The 17772-nt window shown below is 38.6% G+C and overlaps 1 protein-coding gene across 4 annotated transcripts in view; it reads right to left on the bottom strand.

The window, feature by feature from the left end:
• Positions 1 to 17523, bottom strand: part of lama1 (laminin, alpha 1) — an 85952-nt gene extending 68429 nt beyond the window's left edge. For all 4 annotated transcript variants that reach the window (XM_088322892.1, XM_088322893.1, XM_088322894.1 and 1 more), the window contains exons 1-11: positions 17391 to 17523; positions 11643 to 11813; positions 10782 to 10894; positions 10661 to 10712; positions 10406 to 10596; positions 8806 to 8985; positions 6133 to 6222; positions 5257 to 5374; positions 5014 to 5192; positions 3664 to 3757; positions 1388 to 1545 (exon numbers count right to left, since the gene is read on the bottom strand). In XM_088322892.1, the coding sequence (XP_088179018.1) occupies positions 1388 to 1545; positions 3664 to 3757; positions 5014 to 5192; positions 5257 to 5374; positions 6133 to 6222; positions 8806 to 8985; positions 10406 to 10596; positions 10661 to 10712; positions 10782 to 10894; positions 11643 to 11813; positions 17391 to 17448 (1404 nt within the window). In that variant the 5' untranslated portion in view covers positions 17449 to 17523. The remainder of the gene's footprint in view (positions 1 to 1387; positions 1546 to 3663; positions 3758 to 5013; positions 5193 to 5256; positions 5375 to 6132; positions 6223 to 8805; positions 8986 to 10405; positions 10597 to 10660; positions 10713 to 10781; positions 10895 to 11642; positions 11814 to 17390) is intronic.
• Between the last annotated feature and the right edge of the window lie 249 nt (positions 17524 to 17772).

Below are 17772 nucleotides of genomic sequence, written 5' to 3'. Positions count from 1 at the left end.
TGTGAAAATCCATCAGTCAGTAATACATTAATCCATAATACGCTAGGGCTGCACTTAAAGGGACAGTGTGTATTATTCAGTGCCTCTTGGGGGTAGAAATGTCACTCATTTAAAAAAAAAAGACAATTGATTTAAATAATTAGCAAAAATTAAATAATCAATCATTGGGATGTGCATTTTTTTAAAAATTAAAAAGTTGAGATATTCACATTTATTTTACATAAAATAAACCTTACCTATAGTGGGCTGACATACTTGCCTGTCATCTTGCTGCGAGTGGTAACCCTCAAAAAAATTATGGGGAAAAGCTTGGCAAAAAAACAAATCAAAGAAAAATGTTGTATTATGGTCACTTTGAGTCTCTGTAATTTGCATTCTTACTTGTGATTTCTAACACTTATTTTAGGTTTCACAACAAAATACTGATAGTGGTCAAATAATACTATTATTCATTAAGTGGGGGCCTCAAAATATCATCCAAAGGGCCGCAAATGTCCCGCCGGGCTGCGAGTTTGACACCACTGATTCAGGAGGTATTTCAAAATGTTCTATCTATCACATCATCAAGCCTTGTCAATGGAGAAGTTGCATTCCAAGATTAGTCCATGCTCTTAATGCAGCAAAGACATTCTTGGACTTCTTTGAAATGTTTCCAGTAATATTTCTTATTTTAGCGGGCTTTTCGATGTACGTGGCCTTCTGGACTCTTTTTATGGACTTCCTGAACAGTACAATCAGCTTCAAACTTATCTCTAGTCGGAGTGATGGTAAATCATGTTGGCGTTTCTTTGTGTAACTCCACGCAAAATTGTCTTAGCACTTTTACAGTGTTCACTTTACTTCCAGTAGCATTTTTGATTCAACTTTTTTCAAAATCAAGTCTGTCTACCATCACCCGGTTCAATTGAGTTTATTCTATAAAGAATAAATCAGCATTTGAGTTAGCAGCTGCTATAATGTGTAGAATTTTTGGGGGGACAACCTGTATCCTAAACATTAAAAACAAGAAACACGAAAAACAAAAAGAAAACTACTCAATCAAACAGAAAATCAAAATATTAAAAAGTAAATGATAAAAATACACAAAAATAAAAAATGAAAGATTAAAAGTTAAAAATAAAAATTGAGAGAATTACAAACAAAATTACAAACAAATTTATACAATCAAAAAAGCAAATAAAATAAAAATACAATAGAAATAAATAATTGTTAAAAAGAAAAACAATAGAGAATGGAAATAAAATAAATTATAAGAACTAAAATACAAATATACGAATTAAAAAAACTAAAAATCAAAACATTAAAAATGACATATCTTAAAAATAGACTACCCCCCATAAATTAAATATAAACTATATATAATTTCAAAAAAGAGCTTCCTACTCACTTTGCACAGGCAATCATCGCACGGGTCAGCGTTGATGCTTCCGGCTAAGTGACACTCGCATGGAGCGCACAAAGGGAAGTCTCGGAATCCAAAATCGCAACGGGCGCAACGCCGGCCAGCAAAGCCCTTTTTGCACGTGCACTGGCCAGCACTTACACCTAGAAAAACAAAACAGAAAAGTTGTGCTTGTAAATTTAGATAGTACAACATGCTTCTTGTGTTCAAAATTGCATAAATCCTGGAGGTGTCGTGCTGTGCTAATAAGTCGACAATTTGTGCCGAGAAGCTCTTATAAGTTTACATCCTCATACAAACTCAGTTATGAGTTGTGCTCGTCAGTTTAAATATTAAATAGTGGTAAGTTGTATTTATAATTGCATAAACCCTAGTGGTGTGTCTCTGTGCTCATTAGTTTTTATTACTTAAGCTAAGGATCTCCTACAAGTTGACATCCTCATACAAACTCAGTTATGAGTTGTGATTGTCAATGTAAATAAGTAAACAGTGTTAAGTCGTACTTTTTAATGCATACACCATAGAAGTATGTTTCCTTGTTCATAAGTATACATACCTTGAACTAAAGATCTCTTACGAATTGACATCCTTATGCAAGCTCAGTTATGAGTTATGCTTTTTTGTATAAAGCAGGAATAGTGCTAAATTGTACTATAGTGCATGAACCCCACAAGGTGTATTTCTGTGCTTTTGAGTTTACACAACTTGAGGTAAGGAGCTCTTATGAGTTGATATCCTCATACAAGCCTGGTTATGAGTCCTGCATGTTTATTTAAACAATAAATAATGGTAAGTCGTATGTATAAGTGCCTAAAACCTGGAGGTGTGTTGTTGTGCTCATAAGTTGACATAACTTGTGCTAAAAAGCTAAGCTAAAAGTTGACATCCTCATACAAGCTCAGTTGAGTTGTGCTTTTAGGTTTAAAAAAAGGATCTGTCAACCTTCATGGTGTATCTGTGTGCTTGTTAGTTGACAAAACCTATGCTAAGACGCTTTTACAAGTTCACATCCGCTTGCAAACTTTTTGAAGAGATGTACTTACAACTGGTTAAACCCTATAGGTGACACAACTTGTGCTAAGAAGTACCGTATTTTCCGCACTATAAGGCGCACCGGGTTATAGGGCGCACCCCCAAAAAATAGTTTTTGGTCCTATATTTTTCATATATTAGGCTCACCGGATTATACTACAACGGGAACGTCGACAAAACAGTCAGATAGTTCATTCAAACTTATTACCCCCTTAACATTCCGAAAGCTTGCAAAGAAGCAAATACGTGTCTCAGACATGTACGGAAACAGTGTCTGTACGATGTCACCAATCACTCAAATGCATCGTTCCAAATATCATTCGGAGGGTTAAAGTGTTGGGATTCAAGAAATGCCAAACATTTCTTAGTTTCCATTTTATTTTTTGCTGGCAACTGTGTGTACAGCAAAGTAAGAATTTTATTGTGCAGGGAAACGGGGTTCTTTACTGTGCATATGACAATAAACACTTTGAATTGAATTTAGTTTAAAAATAGACTCATCACAGATACATCAAGATCGTTCTAAAACAAGATACCGGGAAAATATAAAGCCGCATAGCTCACCTAAGTTCTCTTGCAGCCATCACGTTCAATAATGATACGTAACCATGGTCTTCTTACAACCGTGAGAGCAGTAAATCCAGGAGATTAAAATATTTACAAATACAGAATAGTAAAAAATGTTTTCTCTATGCCGTAGCGCAACCTAACGTGCGATTCACATTCATCTTTTTCGGCCAATTGCAGGCTTTGTTTCGCCCCTTTAGCCTATACGAGCCTGTAAACGATAAAAAGTATCTGCCCTTTACCTCCGAATAACTTAACCAATAGTGACTGATTCAAATGGTTAGGAAATGAAACGCCGGTATATAAATACCAGCATACACCGCGGACTACTTCGTCTTCGGGGGAAAATCTAGTTAGCGGCTGCTTGCCTTAATTGCACTTTGCGACTTAATATTGATCCATATATAAGGCGCACTGTATTATAAGGCGCATGGTCAGCTTTTGAAAAAAATAAAGGCTTTTAGGTGCGCCTTATAGTGCGGAAAATACGGTACTTACGATTACACCTCTTCATGCAAGCTTACTGATGAGTTGTGCCCATAAGTTTGAATGGGAAATAATGCTAAAAAAGTGCATTTTTTTCATAAATTCATAGTACATACCCATGGGGTACAATATAATGCTCGTAAGTCAACGCACATTTTCTGCTGGCTAAAAATCACCTGGAAAGGTGTCGTCTCTAGTACAGATGAACGTCTCCGACCCTCTGGGATCACAATCGCATTCCATGCATGGCCACTCGGAGTACGGGGAAAGCTGAATGCAAAAACGAGTGATCGTTCATAGATTGTTAGATGTATCTTTATTGCCCTCAAGGAAAATTTATCTTCACAGGCACTGCCGAATAAACGTAAAAAAATATGAACAATACATCTGAGATCACACATGCAGATGAGTGGTTAAGATTGTTACAGACGGTTCAGTGTGTAAATGGCAGAAAGGACAAAGCTTTGACTCAAGCGTACCCGCTTCCATCTCAGAGTTTTGTACCTGCAGCCAAAGGGCAAAAGGCAAAGGTGATAGAATAATGTATGATCTGAGTTCGTCCTAATTGCGCTAAGCCATATGTATGATGGCTATATTATTGAGGTGTGAGAGGTTCGTGATGGTTAGATCAACGGTTTTAAAAACTGTATGGGAGACCTTCCTCTACCCCACAGGCCAGGAACCTTCTTTATCCAAAGAGCCATAAAAGAAATATACCTGTATATGTTTTTTGTGAGAGAGCGACATAAACGACATATTTTAAGACAAAATTCAACAAAACCGCCAAACCCGCTCTCTAACTAAAAATAATTCTTGAGCACATTTTATTTTACTGTGTAACGTTAGATGACTTGATAAATTCCATGAAATAATAATGCCAAAGCCTGTGTCCCATATCAGTATAAATTAACCACTTAAAAATGTATCTATTTTACATATCGATTACTTAAGAGTGTTAAGCTTATTTTGGCAGTCATTTTTGTCCTTCACAACAGTTTCAAAATAAAGTGCAAGCGAAGTTTTAAAAAAAAAATTCACATACTGCAGCATACCTTTGGTGCAGACCTTGCTGGGCAAGGGGCAGGCGGAGTGTGCATGCTGTAGTATAGCCCTGCCCATTCCTACCGCTCACCAATTCAAATAGCTCTGGGTGCTTTGCTGGAGTATTGACGTGTTTTCAGTTTGTTCTGTGAATTTTTAATTGTTTAATGAGCTTCCATATAAAGGGAATTTAGCAATCTAGCCCCATACAGGTTATGTTGGTGTGACAGTTTGACTTTAAACTATAGTTCGGACTGTGCCCTACATATACTGGACCGAACCAAATGTTTAATAATTGTTGTTCCAGCTTTGCACATGCTATATTCAGCCATACATGTATTAATATAATATATAATCGCACATGTTGTATTTCATCGAAGAGCCAGATGTACTCATGAAAAGAGCCATATATGACTTGCAAGCCATAGCTTCCCAACCCCTAATCTTGCCCATTAGACACAAGCATTTGGTGGGCACCAACTTACCAGCTCGGGACGATAGTAACCATCAACACATGTCTGGCAGTTGATTCCTGCCGTGTTCTGCCGGCATCCCACACAGACTCCACCCCCTCGGCGCATGCCGCGGGTATCGACACTAAATCCCAGATCAGCAATTGTTTGGTTATAGGAGCACTCGTTTGCTTTGTTGTGGCAGTTGCACTCTAAGGAAAAACGTTTTTTTTCAATTTAATATTTATTTGGGGTGGCGGTGCTTCGGAGACCTACTTTCGCATGTGTTGCCCTCAGTGAGGGTCCCTGGCTGCCACGGTAGCTGGTGATATCCGGGGCAACAGTGGTTACAGCTGGCGCCGCAAGTGTTGTGTTCACACACACATTGTAGATTCTGAACACACATAAGTGATTAAAAACTGCCATTTCCAGGGTTTATACACTTTTTTAGTGAGCAAATTCAAGCACTATTTAAGGACTTTGGAAAACAATTTTTATATTTCTTCAATACCATTAAAAATCAATTCCGTGTGAATAATGTATTTTGCAGATCCACAAATATATGTGAGATTTACAGATGCAATTCTTAATCTTGCATGTGCAATTATCGAAAACAATGATTTTTAGGTCTTGACTAAATCACAAACATATTTATTTGTTTGTTGAGACAAATCTCTCCCCGACTATGTATTGGGTAAAAGTGAAAGTAATATGTAGCTTACATTTTCAGTTGCAGAAAATTCTTCCTGTCACATTACACCAATGGAAAATGCTACAATAAATGTCTACAATTAATACATAATCCTTGCACATAATCCTTGCACCGATGCTCATTTCTTAGTGCCGTGTTTAGGTGTAGCCTGCACTTGTCCTCTTGGGCGCGACCCTTGGGGGACGATGAAACTTCATATGGCAATGCCATACCAACTAATGCCAGATGCCGTTAAGCATGAGGGAAAAACAAATTATATGGCAAGGTGAGGCTACCAGAGAGCAGGGTCAGTGTCATTTTTAAACTTGAGATAGAAGCACTTCACTTAAAATTCATGCACTTTCCAATCCTTAAAAACACAACATTAAAATTCAAGGATTTTATGCACCTGTACGAATCTTGAAAATCACCAGAAAGTTTGAAAAAGAGGGCAGGGTCACCTTGGTCACAGGATCCAATGGGCAGCTGCGGGCATGTCCGTAGCAGATACACATGCCGCCCACGGAGATGTCTTTGATGGAGTAGTAATACTGAAGAAAAAAAAAGTTGGATATTTTTTTCCCACACAAAAAAGGCAATAGTAAAAATAAGAATTCTCGTAATAACATTAACTGTCACGGGAAAAGGGCGTATCCTGTAACCAGCATGATAAAACGTGGGAGGGGATCTTTTGAGGTCAGAGGATTATGTAAGAGAAGCTATATATACAATTAAATTTAACCAATATAAAATGATCAATAGATATTATTTCACTGTAGTTAAGGGGTGGCGAACAAGTTTGACACAAAAAGCCTAAATGTTTAACTGTGAGAGTCAAAGAGACACACCACACACTGACCTGCCATCACAGACAGAAACACAGAGACACACCACACACTGACCTGCCATGACAGACAGAAACACACAAACACACACAATTAAAAACATATTACTTCCCATAACACAATCTTCTCCTTACAATACAACAAGTATTGTTCTTGTTTTGATTTCAAGTTAGGTGTTCACCCTCAATACACACAAAAAAAACTAAACATGAAACAAGGCAAAGAGCCACAGTATATAGAAAATATGATGAGGCAAAGAGCCACATTCTTATTGGCCAAGAGCCGCATGGGGCTCTAGAGCCACGTGTTCGCCACCTCTGCTCTAGATAGATAGATACTTTATTCATCCCCGTAGGGAAATTCACACTTCCAGCAGTATCCTTTTGTTGTTTATTAACAGATTAACAGGACGGCCTCGGGGTGCTGTCTTGTAGTTTAGCAACAGCGGAGTGGATGATGTGACACGCTAGGCCAAAGGTTCGACGTCCCTGAAGCAGATGGAAATATTTGTGCCCAGGGTTACACGACCTCGTGTTCACGTAGATATCAAAACTTTACAGAATGGGACTGCTCAAAGGTGATTCATGTTGAAAATTCACCAATGATGTACGCTGTGACCAGGGTTCTGAAAGCTTAAGGCAAGTTAAATTCAAGACTTAAAGAGTTTTAATGCCTTTTGAAATAAAATTTAAGACCAATTTGACAAAAAAAAAACACAATTGAAACACACAAAACCAAAAAAAAAACAAATATTTCTTGCACACAATACTCTTGCACACATTAACTGGCACAGCTTTTAGCCATGGCGAAAAACATTTCTCATTAAATGTACACTTTCCCATTGCCCAAACTAAACTTCCATGCCTCAAGTTGCTAGGTGTATTATGGGTAGACCTATGAAGTGTGTCCGACTGAAACCACATCACTGTTTTGATACTTCCGTTTTTGTGGTCACGTCAAGTTACCACCAAGGTAAATCTGTGTATTAAGACAAATAATAAATGTAACTTAAGCTATTTAGTTTAATCAAATATCAATCTTATGACCAGCTCGGTGACCTTGGAGGAGGGCGCGTACCATGAGACTGGGGGCTCGCTGGCTTGCGCTTCAGCCGAGTCATACCTAAGTTTTACAACATTGGTACCCATTACCCCCTGCTTGGCCCTTGGCATTATGGGTTTGATTGGGTGGTTTAGTTCTCTCATCACTCCCGCCGACAGGTGTAGAACTATCGTCATATCGTTTACCATACATTCCACAGTTGCACCATGTGTGTGTATCGGAGCCGACACCTGCTTGATCGAGGTAGAGGCGAGAAGGAAGAAAAAATCTGAATCTTATTCATGTGTTCACATTTTTAAGACTTTTGACAATCGTATTTAATACAATGTAATACCAATTAGGGCCTTGTTTTTAGAATATAGATTTCAATTTCTTTTAAGACTTTTCAAAGATCCGTGTAAACCCTGTGGTACATGCTTTGTGAAAATGTTCCAAAATTGCTCCCTTAAGGGAAAATGTTGTTGATTGCATGGGGAAATGGTTTAAATGTACTCTCCAAAAAACAGTGAGACTGTTTCCTCCAGAAATGTGGTGCCCCACTTGGACACATTTTCTTTGTGAGTACTTAGGACTGGACTCATGACCTGCACTTTGACAATTTTGAGACGCCAGAAGCTCCAAGGTAGCCCAGTAAAAAATGTTTGGAAAAACACTGATGATGGATGTTATAGCTTGTTAAAAAATGCTTGGCCGATTAACCAGGTTGAATGTGACTAATGAGTGAAGGGATGACTTTGGTAACTTTTTTCCCAAACCAAAAAAGCCTCCGTATTGTTAGTGCATTACACTCACACCAAGTAGCTGGCAGTAGCTCAGGAGGTAAAGCGATCATCTTGGGACCAAAAAGGAAGCAGGTTTGATTTCCGGCTCCTCTTGAATGTGGAAGTGTCCTTGGGCAAGACACTGAACCCCTAATGCCTCCGATAAGCAGGTAGGCTCCTTGCATGGCTGATTCTTCTATCAGTGTGTGTGTGTGTGTGTGTGTGTGTGTGTGTGAATGTGTAAAGTGTAAAGTTCATTGTTAAGTGCTATGAGGTTCTTCAGTTATTGGTTTAAGTGCCTCTTAACACACTCCTAATTAAATATACTGCTTTTTCTTTTTCCATATGATGTTGGACTACCCTTTAGCATGCCTGTTTTGATTTTGTTTGGTATGGTATTTTTTGTCTTTTAATAGAGTTTTGTTAAAAGCTTTACAAAAACTGATTTAAATAAATAAAGTCGTACCCGTCGGGTCACGATGGGGTCAATGTCCTGAGGATCGCCAGCGCTCAAGGTCATTAGGTCGGCGTTGAGGGTCCGGATGCGCTGCAGGCGGAGCCGGATGAAGCGGGCCGAGGTGAAGTTGAGGAGTTCCGAAGTCAGGTCGTCCGCTCCAGGTCGGCTGTTGATCAGCGATGTGTGGATCTGAGAAATACGGAATTACCATTTCTGTGAATTCAAGACTACAGAGAGCACCTTGTTAAAAGCCGCATGCGCAAATTCAAGGAAGAAACTTAACTTTGTGTTTCTAAAAGATGCACCAGATTTTAAGCTACAGGCGAAAACAGCTATAAAAACAAATTCATTCATATCAATTTCTTGCATTTTTTTAAAAATCAAACGGGAAATGTAGTACAGAAAAGCAACACATTGTGCCACAATTAAGACACTTGTTTGTGGACTGTGCCCAAAGCTGTCAATCCTAAACAACTAGCGCAATATTAAATGATTTTGCATTAACATAAACGCAGGAATGCGACAAAAACATTTTAAAACCAAAACTTAATGTATTGTACTCATTAAAATTTAGAAGCCTGTACAATCACAAAATACTGAGCCGTGAAACTGATCTTAAGCTCTCCCATCCTTTGGGTGCATGACAAAGTAATGAAGAGGAGAGCAAGTATTGCTACTATTACGTGAAAAATCATTATACATGCCGACAGACACTAGTGACTAATTAAGTACAAAATTACGTCCTCGCTTGTATTGTTGTCAATATGTCACAGCTTAGCTAAGAACTAATAGAATAGCAATGTAACAGGACTTTCTTGTGCTTTGATTTTAGCTGTACAGTGACCTTATAAGGTTAATTGTTGATGCCATTGTCTGAATAAACAGCAACTATAGAAAAGAAGTCTGCTTATTTAGGACATCGTTCACTAGCTGTATATCTGGTGGAAAAGAGGATACTTCGGAGTGAGTACAGCACAATAACTATTTAAGAACTAATTATATGATTTAATTGGTAAAACCATATGTTGATTTAGGTTCTTTGAAATACTCCAGAAATAAATATTAATGCAATTATAACTCCATGAGACTTATACTCCAGTTTGCCTTAAATTTGACAAATGTATCACTAGACTCTTTTCGGGGTTAATCCTTATAATCCAGTGCGCCATATATTGCGGAAAATACAGAAGTTGCTATCTGATGATTTTTTCAGATCCAGACTATGTTTCAGATTTAACGCTTAGCTTCCAAAATCGGGCAGCACGGCAGAATAGTGGTTAGCACGTCCGCGGCACAGTTCTGAGGTCATGGGTTCAAATCCAACTACCCTCCTTCCTGTGTAGTTTGTATGTTCACCCTTTTTTTCCCCCCACATTCCAAAAACATGTGTGTCGGATTAATTGGCCGGTCCATATTGTTCCCTAGGTGTGAATGGGCGAGTGAGTTGTCTGTCTCTATGTGCCCTGTGACAGAGTTCCAACCAGTTCACGGTGTCCCCTGCCCACTTCCCGAAAATAGCACCCTCGCGAATCTACTCAGGATAAGCGGTGCACATAATGGATGGATGGTCCGAAATCTAAACTTGGTCCCGGCGGCTAGCTTTACTTACCTCTCCATGCTCCAGCGGCTCCAGCCTGGAGTAATAAGACGTGCAAATGACTTCTGTGTCACCTTTATAAGTGGGTGGCCCGAGTCTGGGTGTGACATTATAACGGGACAAGCACTCCGAATCGCTAATGGCGTAAAACTGCCACGGCTCGAAAGTCACGCCATCCATGGAACGCTCCAGAATCCAGTTCCCTGCAAGGTAACTGGTAACACACCCACAGAAACCCAGTTCATTGTTTTGAAAGTGCGCACTCACCTGGCCGAGGAGAGTTCGCCACCTTGATGATGATGTAAGCTACTTGGAAGATCTGCAAAGACCAAATAGGACCTCAAAATCTACACCAAAAGTGGATTTTGGTGGGTTTTTATAGGGTCACCTGTTTGAGGTCGAGGGTTATGGTCACCCAGTGGAAGCGGCGGCCATTTTTGATGCTAGGACTCTGCCACCAGTGACTGGTTCCATCGATGGCGTTGGTGATTGAATGGCGTTCTGGACAAAGAGCCAGAAATAAGTTTACTAGCTAGCGCATAAACTGCTAGCGTAGTGTTCCACAGGGTTAAATCTCTGAGCCACACATTTTTGGGATATGGTGTCCAAGCCTAACAACTTATCATGTTTATGGTGTGTAATAAGATGTTTTTCAGCTCCTTTTTATGGGTTAGGCTTATCCCCCACTTTACGAATCAAAACAAATTATTTTGCAAGCTCAAATATTTTTAAACTCAGCTAAGATGCCCGTGCTACACTTATCTGAGGGCATTCAATTGCCCCCCCCAAAAAAAGACGCGAGAATAGAACCTTCAATTTCTGTTTTTGTTTTTTTTCAAATTAGATGATTCAATGTTAGTAGCACTTGCAGTGATTTCAGTTTAGGACAAAACTTGAGAGTAAGTGTAAGTGTGTAAAGCACGTTTGAAGGTCTTCAGTGCCTTGAAAAAAAACTATATAAATGCAGACCATTTACCATTTAAGAAGAAATCCTTTTCTGAAAGAAAATCATGAAAACCGTCCAAATTATCTAAACTGTTCATTCAATTTACTTTGGGTATGTCTTGGATCGAGATTTGAGGTGAATTTTACAATGTTGGTAAGGAGTTAAACTTACCGGTAAGTAAACAGCGCCCTCCTCTGGGAGATCTGTGTAATCGCACTATCTTACATCCCAATGTTGATTAGATTTCGGTTAATCGTACAGCCCTAACTGCAAATCACATAAGCGATCAAGTCAAATCTTTACCTTTGGCTAAAATGGAGTTAGCGTCACATTTGGGACAGTGAGGGTTCTTGATAAGGCGTCCGGGGACGTGTTCCACCAGTTTGCAGTAAACTTCGGGTTCAGGGTCCCCGCAGGTCGCATTGCTGCTGATCTCAGCGTTTGTGGCCAGGTTAAGAATGGCCGGAAAGAGACCTGCCGTAAGAGAATCATAATTAGTACAGTGGTACCACTTTACATGAACAATTTGAAACGCGAGAATTTCGATATAAAATTTTATTTGCAACAAAAATATTGCTCACTGAACAAAGGAAAATCCAGTTCACTACCTGACTCCGGAATTTCTTTCTTTTAAATCAGAGTTCAGACATTTGACCAACTCCCTGTAGCCCCTGCAATTGTGCTGTTTTATAATACTGTGTATTTTATGTATGTTTTTTTTCTATAAAAGCCCCTCCGGGCACATACAATGAGAATTAGCTTCGGCTAACATGCTATAGTATGTGACATGAGTTTATGGTGCATACTCGCCCCTTTTCAAATAAGCGAAACTAAATTATCATTGATGACTTCTGAATGATCCAATGTTGACCTAAATGACTAACAATGACAAACAATATGTTATTAAGTATTAGTTTTAATGCACCTGCTCAGTGATGGGCTCAGAGGTCTATGAAAAGGCCGGAGGAGAACAGACAGCATTATGAAGACCAAAGGACACACATGGCAGGTTTGGGATAAAATTGATGAAAAATTCAAAGCCGGAATGGAATACAAGAAGATTTTGCAACATTGATACATCTCCCTGAGCACTGTGTGAGTAATAATATCAAAATGGAGAGACCAAAAGAAACACTGCAAACCTATCATCATCTGGCTGTCCCTCTAAATTTTCGGTCCAAAGAAGGAGAAAACTCATCAGAGAAGCAACCACGATCAGCAGGAAGGTGCCTTTGCATGGTTGACGCCACTATAGGGGAGTGAGTGTGCGTGTGAATGGGTAAGTGTGTAAATCACGTTTGAAGGTCTTTAGTGCCTTGAAAAAAACTATATAAATGCAGTCCATTTACCATTTAAGAAGAAATCCCTTTCTGAAAGAAAATCACAAAAAGGGGCGTTTGCTAGAAGCCACATAGGAAACACAAATAACACGTGGAACTTGGTGCTCTAGTCAGATGAGACCAAAATTGAACCTTTTAGGCTGAATGCAAAGCTTTAATGTTTTGTGTAAGAGTAAAACTGCAAGGAACGCTGCTGATAGAGTTTGAAAGATACCAGAGAATGTGGCGCTGGTTTACCTTCCAACAGCACAACGGTCCTAAACTTAAAGCGATACTTTTGCAATCCACTGTGGAATCAGGTCACTTTGGGGTGCAAATCCAGTTTTACTGGCGAGAACCAGACCAGGTTTTAAGGGGTGGTCTTGCGAGCACAGCTGGCAAGGTGTGATTGCAAGAAGTGGGGGACTCACAAACAAACACAGAGAATCGTATTGAGGAATCTGTAGCATGGGGGAGAAGTGGGAAGCTTTGTGAAGCTTTGTTTTGTGTTTGTTGAGTGGGGGAGGTTTTGTGCAATCTCAACACTAATTATCACTCCCGTGTGGACACACACAGAGGCTGCGTGTGTTTTCCTGCAGGTGAGAGATGCCACTTTAGGAGAAACACAAGATAGAATTGCACCTCCCCAAGGTGGGGGGGCGTGGGTGGTTGGTCGGTTTATCCCTACCTACAGATATGCTCTGCCCACCCAAAAAGGTGGATGTAGGAAAAATTAAACAATAGCAGAAAAAAAAGAAAAAGGGAATGACGCACAAAACAAGAAAATAAGAAGAGGAAAGCGGAAAAAGGAAGCAAAACGCTAGGAAAAAAGAAACAAAACAGAATAAAAAAGGAATGAGGAAAAAAGAAGACAACAGAAGAAAAAAAAAGAAAAAGGAGATATTTTTGGGGGTTCCTTGATCAGTATATCACCAATAATATTGTAATATTGTGTGCTAAAGTAGTTATGAGAAAAATTATTTTTTATGAGAAAAATTTCCATTATTTTACTAAATTTTATTAACATTTTTTTTTCACTGTCCAGTGAACTTTTATATAATTTAAACTTGTTTTATATTTACATACTTTTTATACTTTTACACTTCATATACTCAACAAACGTAAAGTCAACGACACAGAATCCATGGCAAAAATGCATAGTGACCAATCAGAAGGGGAAAAAAGCATCTGGAATGGAGCCGGCTGTGTATATATAATTTTTTTTTAAATTTAAAAAGGTATCCAATTAATTAAAAGAGTCTAGAATAAACAATATAAAAATTTTAAATTACCCCAAAAAACTGTATTCCTTTTTTCACCATATTTCATGATACAAATATATATTTTATAGGTAAAAACAAATTGTAATTTTTTTTTACTATTCAGAAAGTAATGATATGGTTTTTACTCTCTATTCTCTCAATGTAATTTATTTAATTTTTTTCAAAAAGGATCCATTTAATTCAATTAATAGACAACTAATTGAAATAAAATCCCTTTAGATGTTCTGATGAGTCTATAACATAGAAAATCACAAATATGACTGTATTGTATACTAATATTATTTATACATTTTGGGAGACTTAGGTGCAATAAAGAGTATAAGAAAAATGAAAATCAATACAGGGCAGCATGGCAGCCGGTCTAAATTGTCCCTAAGTGTGAATGAGTGAGTGAGTTGTCTGTCTCTGTAGGTAAAGCGATCATCTTGGGAGTCAGTTGCTGTGCCCTGCAACTGACTGGCAACCAGTTCAGGGTGTCCCCTGCCTACTACCTGAAAATAGCTGGGATGGGCTCCAGCACCACCGCGACCCTACTGAGGATAAGTGGTGCAGATAATGGATGGATGAATGGAAAATCAATACAAATATTAAAGAGACAGTGTGTATTATTTGACCACTAGATGTAGCTGTATAGTATTGTGCAACTGAAAACGAGTGTTAAAAAGCACAAGAGGAATAAAAACGATGGCAACTCAAAGTCATCTAAACTCCCTTTACTACTTTACTTCAAAATGTTTTGCCCATTGTTTTTACCTGTGAAACTCAATTCATTAAAAAAAATGCAAATTCCCCGACCTCCAAGTATTAAAACAAATAAAACGCATTTGTTAGTAGTTCATGTTTTTTTTTAATTTAATTAAATGATTTTAAATTAATTACGTTTTTTACCACTAGGAGATGCCAAATAACACAGTATGTCCCTTTATATCAGGGGTGTCAAAATCCTTTTAGCTCACAGTCCATATTGTGAAAAAAACGCGGGCCAGAGTAGTAGAAAAAAAGAGAAAAAAAAAACAAAAGGGAAAAGAAAGATAGAAAGAAAGATAGAAAGAAAGATAGAAAGAAAGAGAGAAAGATGGAAACAAAGAAACAAAAAAGAGCGAGACAAAAAAGACCGCAAGATAGAAATCTCGCTCCAGTGTCTTTGTGAGTGGCTCCAGGCTTTTGAGGCCATCATTTGGACATATTTCATACTGTCCCTCATTTTTCTCTTGCACTTCTCTCAATATTTGGCCGGTGTTATGCCGAGAAATGCATCCCTGCCGAGATTTGCATCCCCTAGCTACTATAAGCACTTTTACCTCGTTTTATCTCACTTTTATATCACTTTTCGGGAATGTAATGGCGAACATATAACCAAAACCACTTTGTCTTGCATTTGTTGGGAATGTAATACAACTTAAACCATTCCGTCTTTGTATTTGTTGTGAATGTAATCGAACGGCAATGCACACCGTATATAAATCCCTTTTAAGAACTTTTATGCTCTTCCATAAAGCTTTTTATGCTGAAATAAGCTTTATGGTAGAGTGTATACAAGTTTCAATACGAGGGATTTGAGTAGAAAAAGGCAAAATAAACATGTTACCTGCTCAAAAGTGATTTACAGTGGGACCTCGCTACTCCGCGCTTCGACGTTCGCGGATTCAGAGCTTCGCGGCCCTAAAAATAATAATAATAAAATAATATATATATATATATATATATATATATTTTTTTTTTTTTTTTTTTTTTAAAGCATTTTGAAGGGGCGTCGCTACTTCGTGGTTCCATGTTCGCGGGTTCAGAGCTTCACAGGTCTAAAAAATAATAATAATAAAATAAAATAATAAAAAAAAATAATAATAATAATAATGACAAAATATACATATATATATATATATATATATATATATATATATATATTTTTTTTTTTTTTTTTTTTTTTAAGCATTTTTGAAGGGGCGTCGCTACTTCGTGGTCCCACGTTCGCGGTTTCAGAGCTTCGCAGGTCTAAAAAAAATAATAATAATAATAATAAAATAATTTTAAAATTTTAATTTTTTTTTTAAATTAAGCATTTTTGAAGGGGCGTCGCTACTTTGTGGTTCCATGTTCGCGGGTTCAGAGCTTCGCAGGTCTAAAAAATAATAATCAAATAAAATAATTTTTAAAAAAAATGTTTTTCTTTTCAACCATTTTTGAAGGGTCGTCGCTACTTTTTCACTTTTCGCGGGTGGTTTTGGTCCCCATTAGTTGGGTCTAAATAATCTCATCTCATCTCTCATCTCATTAGCTGCACCGCTTATCCTCAGTAGGGTCACGGGGGTGCTGGAGCCCATCCCAGCAATCATCGGGCAGTGGACACCCTGAACTGGTTGCCAGCCAATCGCAGGGCACACAGGGACAGACAACTCGCTTGCTCATTCACACCTAGGGACAGTTTGGACCGGCCAATCCACCTGAAATGCATGTCTTTGGAATGTGGGAGGAAACCGGAGTGCCCGGAGGAAACCCACGCAAGCACAGGGAGAACATACAAACTCCGCACAGGAAGACCGGTAGCTGCATTTGAACCCACACAGGAGGTTCCCAAGACCTTAGAACTGTGCCGCACACGCGCTCACAACTGCGCCGCCGTGCTGCCCTATATATATATATATATATATATATATATATATATTTTTTTTTTTTTTTTTAACTTATTTATTTTTTTTAAGGTGCGCCGCTACTTTGCGGATTTTAACTTATCGCGGGTGGTTTTGGTCCCCATTAAATGCGATAACCGAGGTCCCACTGTAGGGTGTGCATTACCGTTCGATTATATTCACAACAAATACAAAGAAGAATGGTTTAAGTTTTATTACATTCCCAACAAATGCAAGACGAAGTGGTTTTGGTCATATGTTCGCCATCACATTCCCAAAAAGTGATATAAAGGTGAGATAAAACGAGGTAAAAGTGGTGATGGTAGCTAGGGGATGCAAATCTCGGAAGGGATGCAGTTCTCGGCATAACACCGGCTCCAATCTGTTGGCGGGCCTGATTCAGCCCGCAGGCTGCATGTCTGACACCCGTACGCTAAATAATAAACACTCTATAATACAGTGAGTGTTTCTCGTCACACGACTTTGCCCCCCACAAATGACCTTGAAGTCTGAAAATGTTTGGACCAGAACCGCATCTCAGAGACTAAACATGAACCTCCGTGTTCCTCTAACAGGGACACACGTGTTGTACAACTTTTCGCAAACTTACTTTCTCTTTTGGAGGGGGTCAAAAATCAGAAAACTTAAAAAAACAATTTTCTCCATGATTATTTTTAAAGGAACTTTACCTGCCTTTTTTGCAATGCAATGTGAAAGGGAAGGCGCCGGTTACACTTGATCCGATGCTTGCTCTGATTTATGCCACCCTCTCACCCCTCCTCAAAATGGGAAAAACGGAATATATTTTTTTGTAAATCTTACCTTTATGCTGCGAATCTGTTCCTTGCAGAAGCAGAAAAAGTAAGAGAAGCGATTTCATCTCGAAAGAAGGGGGACAAATCCGAGTAGGCCCCTAACTTGAAGAATGTGTCGTTGCAGAGTCTGCCGCTGCATCCCAATCCATTTGCTCCAGTAGGGGAGGGGGAGGGGGAGGACTGTACCACTTTAGTGGGTAAAAACAGGGGGTCCTTTCCGGAGAGGGACCAAATCTGGTAAAGAGTGACTAATTTGCATATTTATAATGATACATGTAAAAAACGGAAATAGAGAGAAAAAATAAGAAGAAAGACAGAAAAAAAGAAATAAAAGCTAAGAAAAAATAAAACAAAGAAAATATAAAGGAAAAAGAGATAAAAAGGGGGGG

The sequence above is a fragment of the Urocampus carinirostris genome, chromosome 18 (genome assembly GCF_059441175.1).
Source record: "Urocampus carinirostris isolate Australia breed hairy pipefish chromosome 18, RoL_Ucar_1.0, whole genome shotgun sequence".
Classification (NCBI taxonomy): domain Eukaryota; kingdom Metazoa; phylum Chordata; class Actinopteri; order Syngnathiformes; family Syngnathidae; genus Urocampus; species Urocampus carinirostris.
Note: the sequence above shows the minus strand (reverse complement) of the source record. Positions and strands in the feature narration are given on the sequence as shown.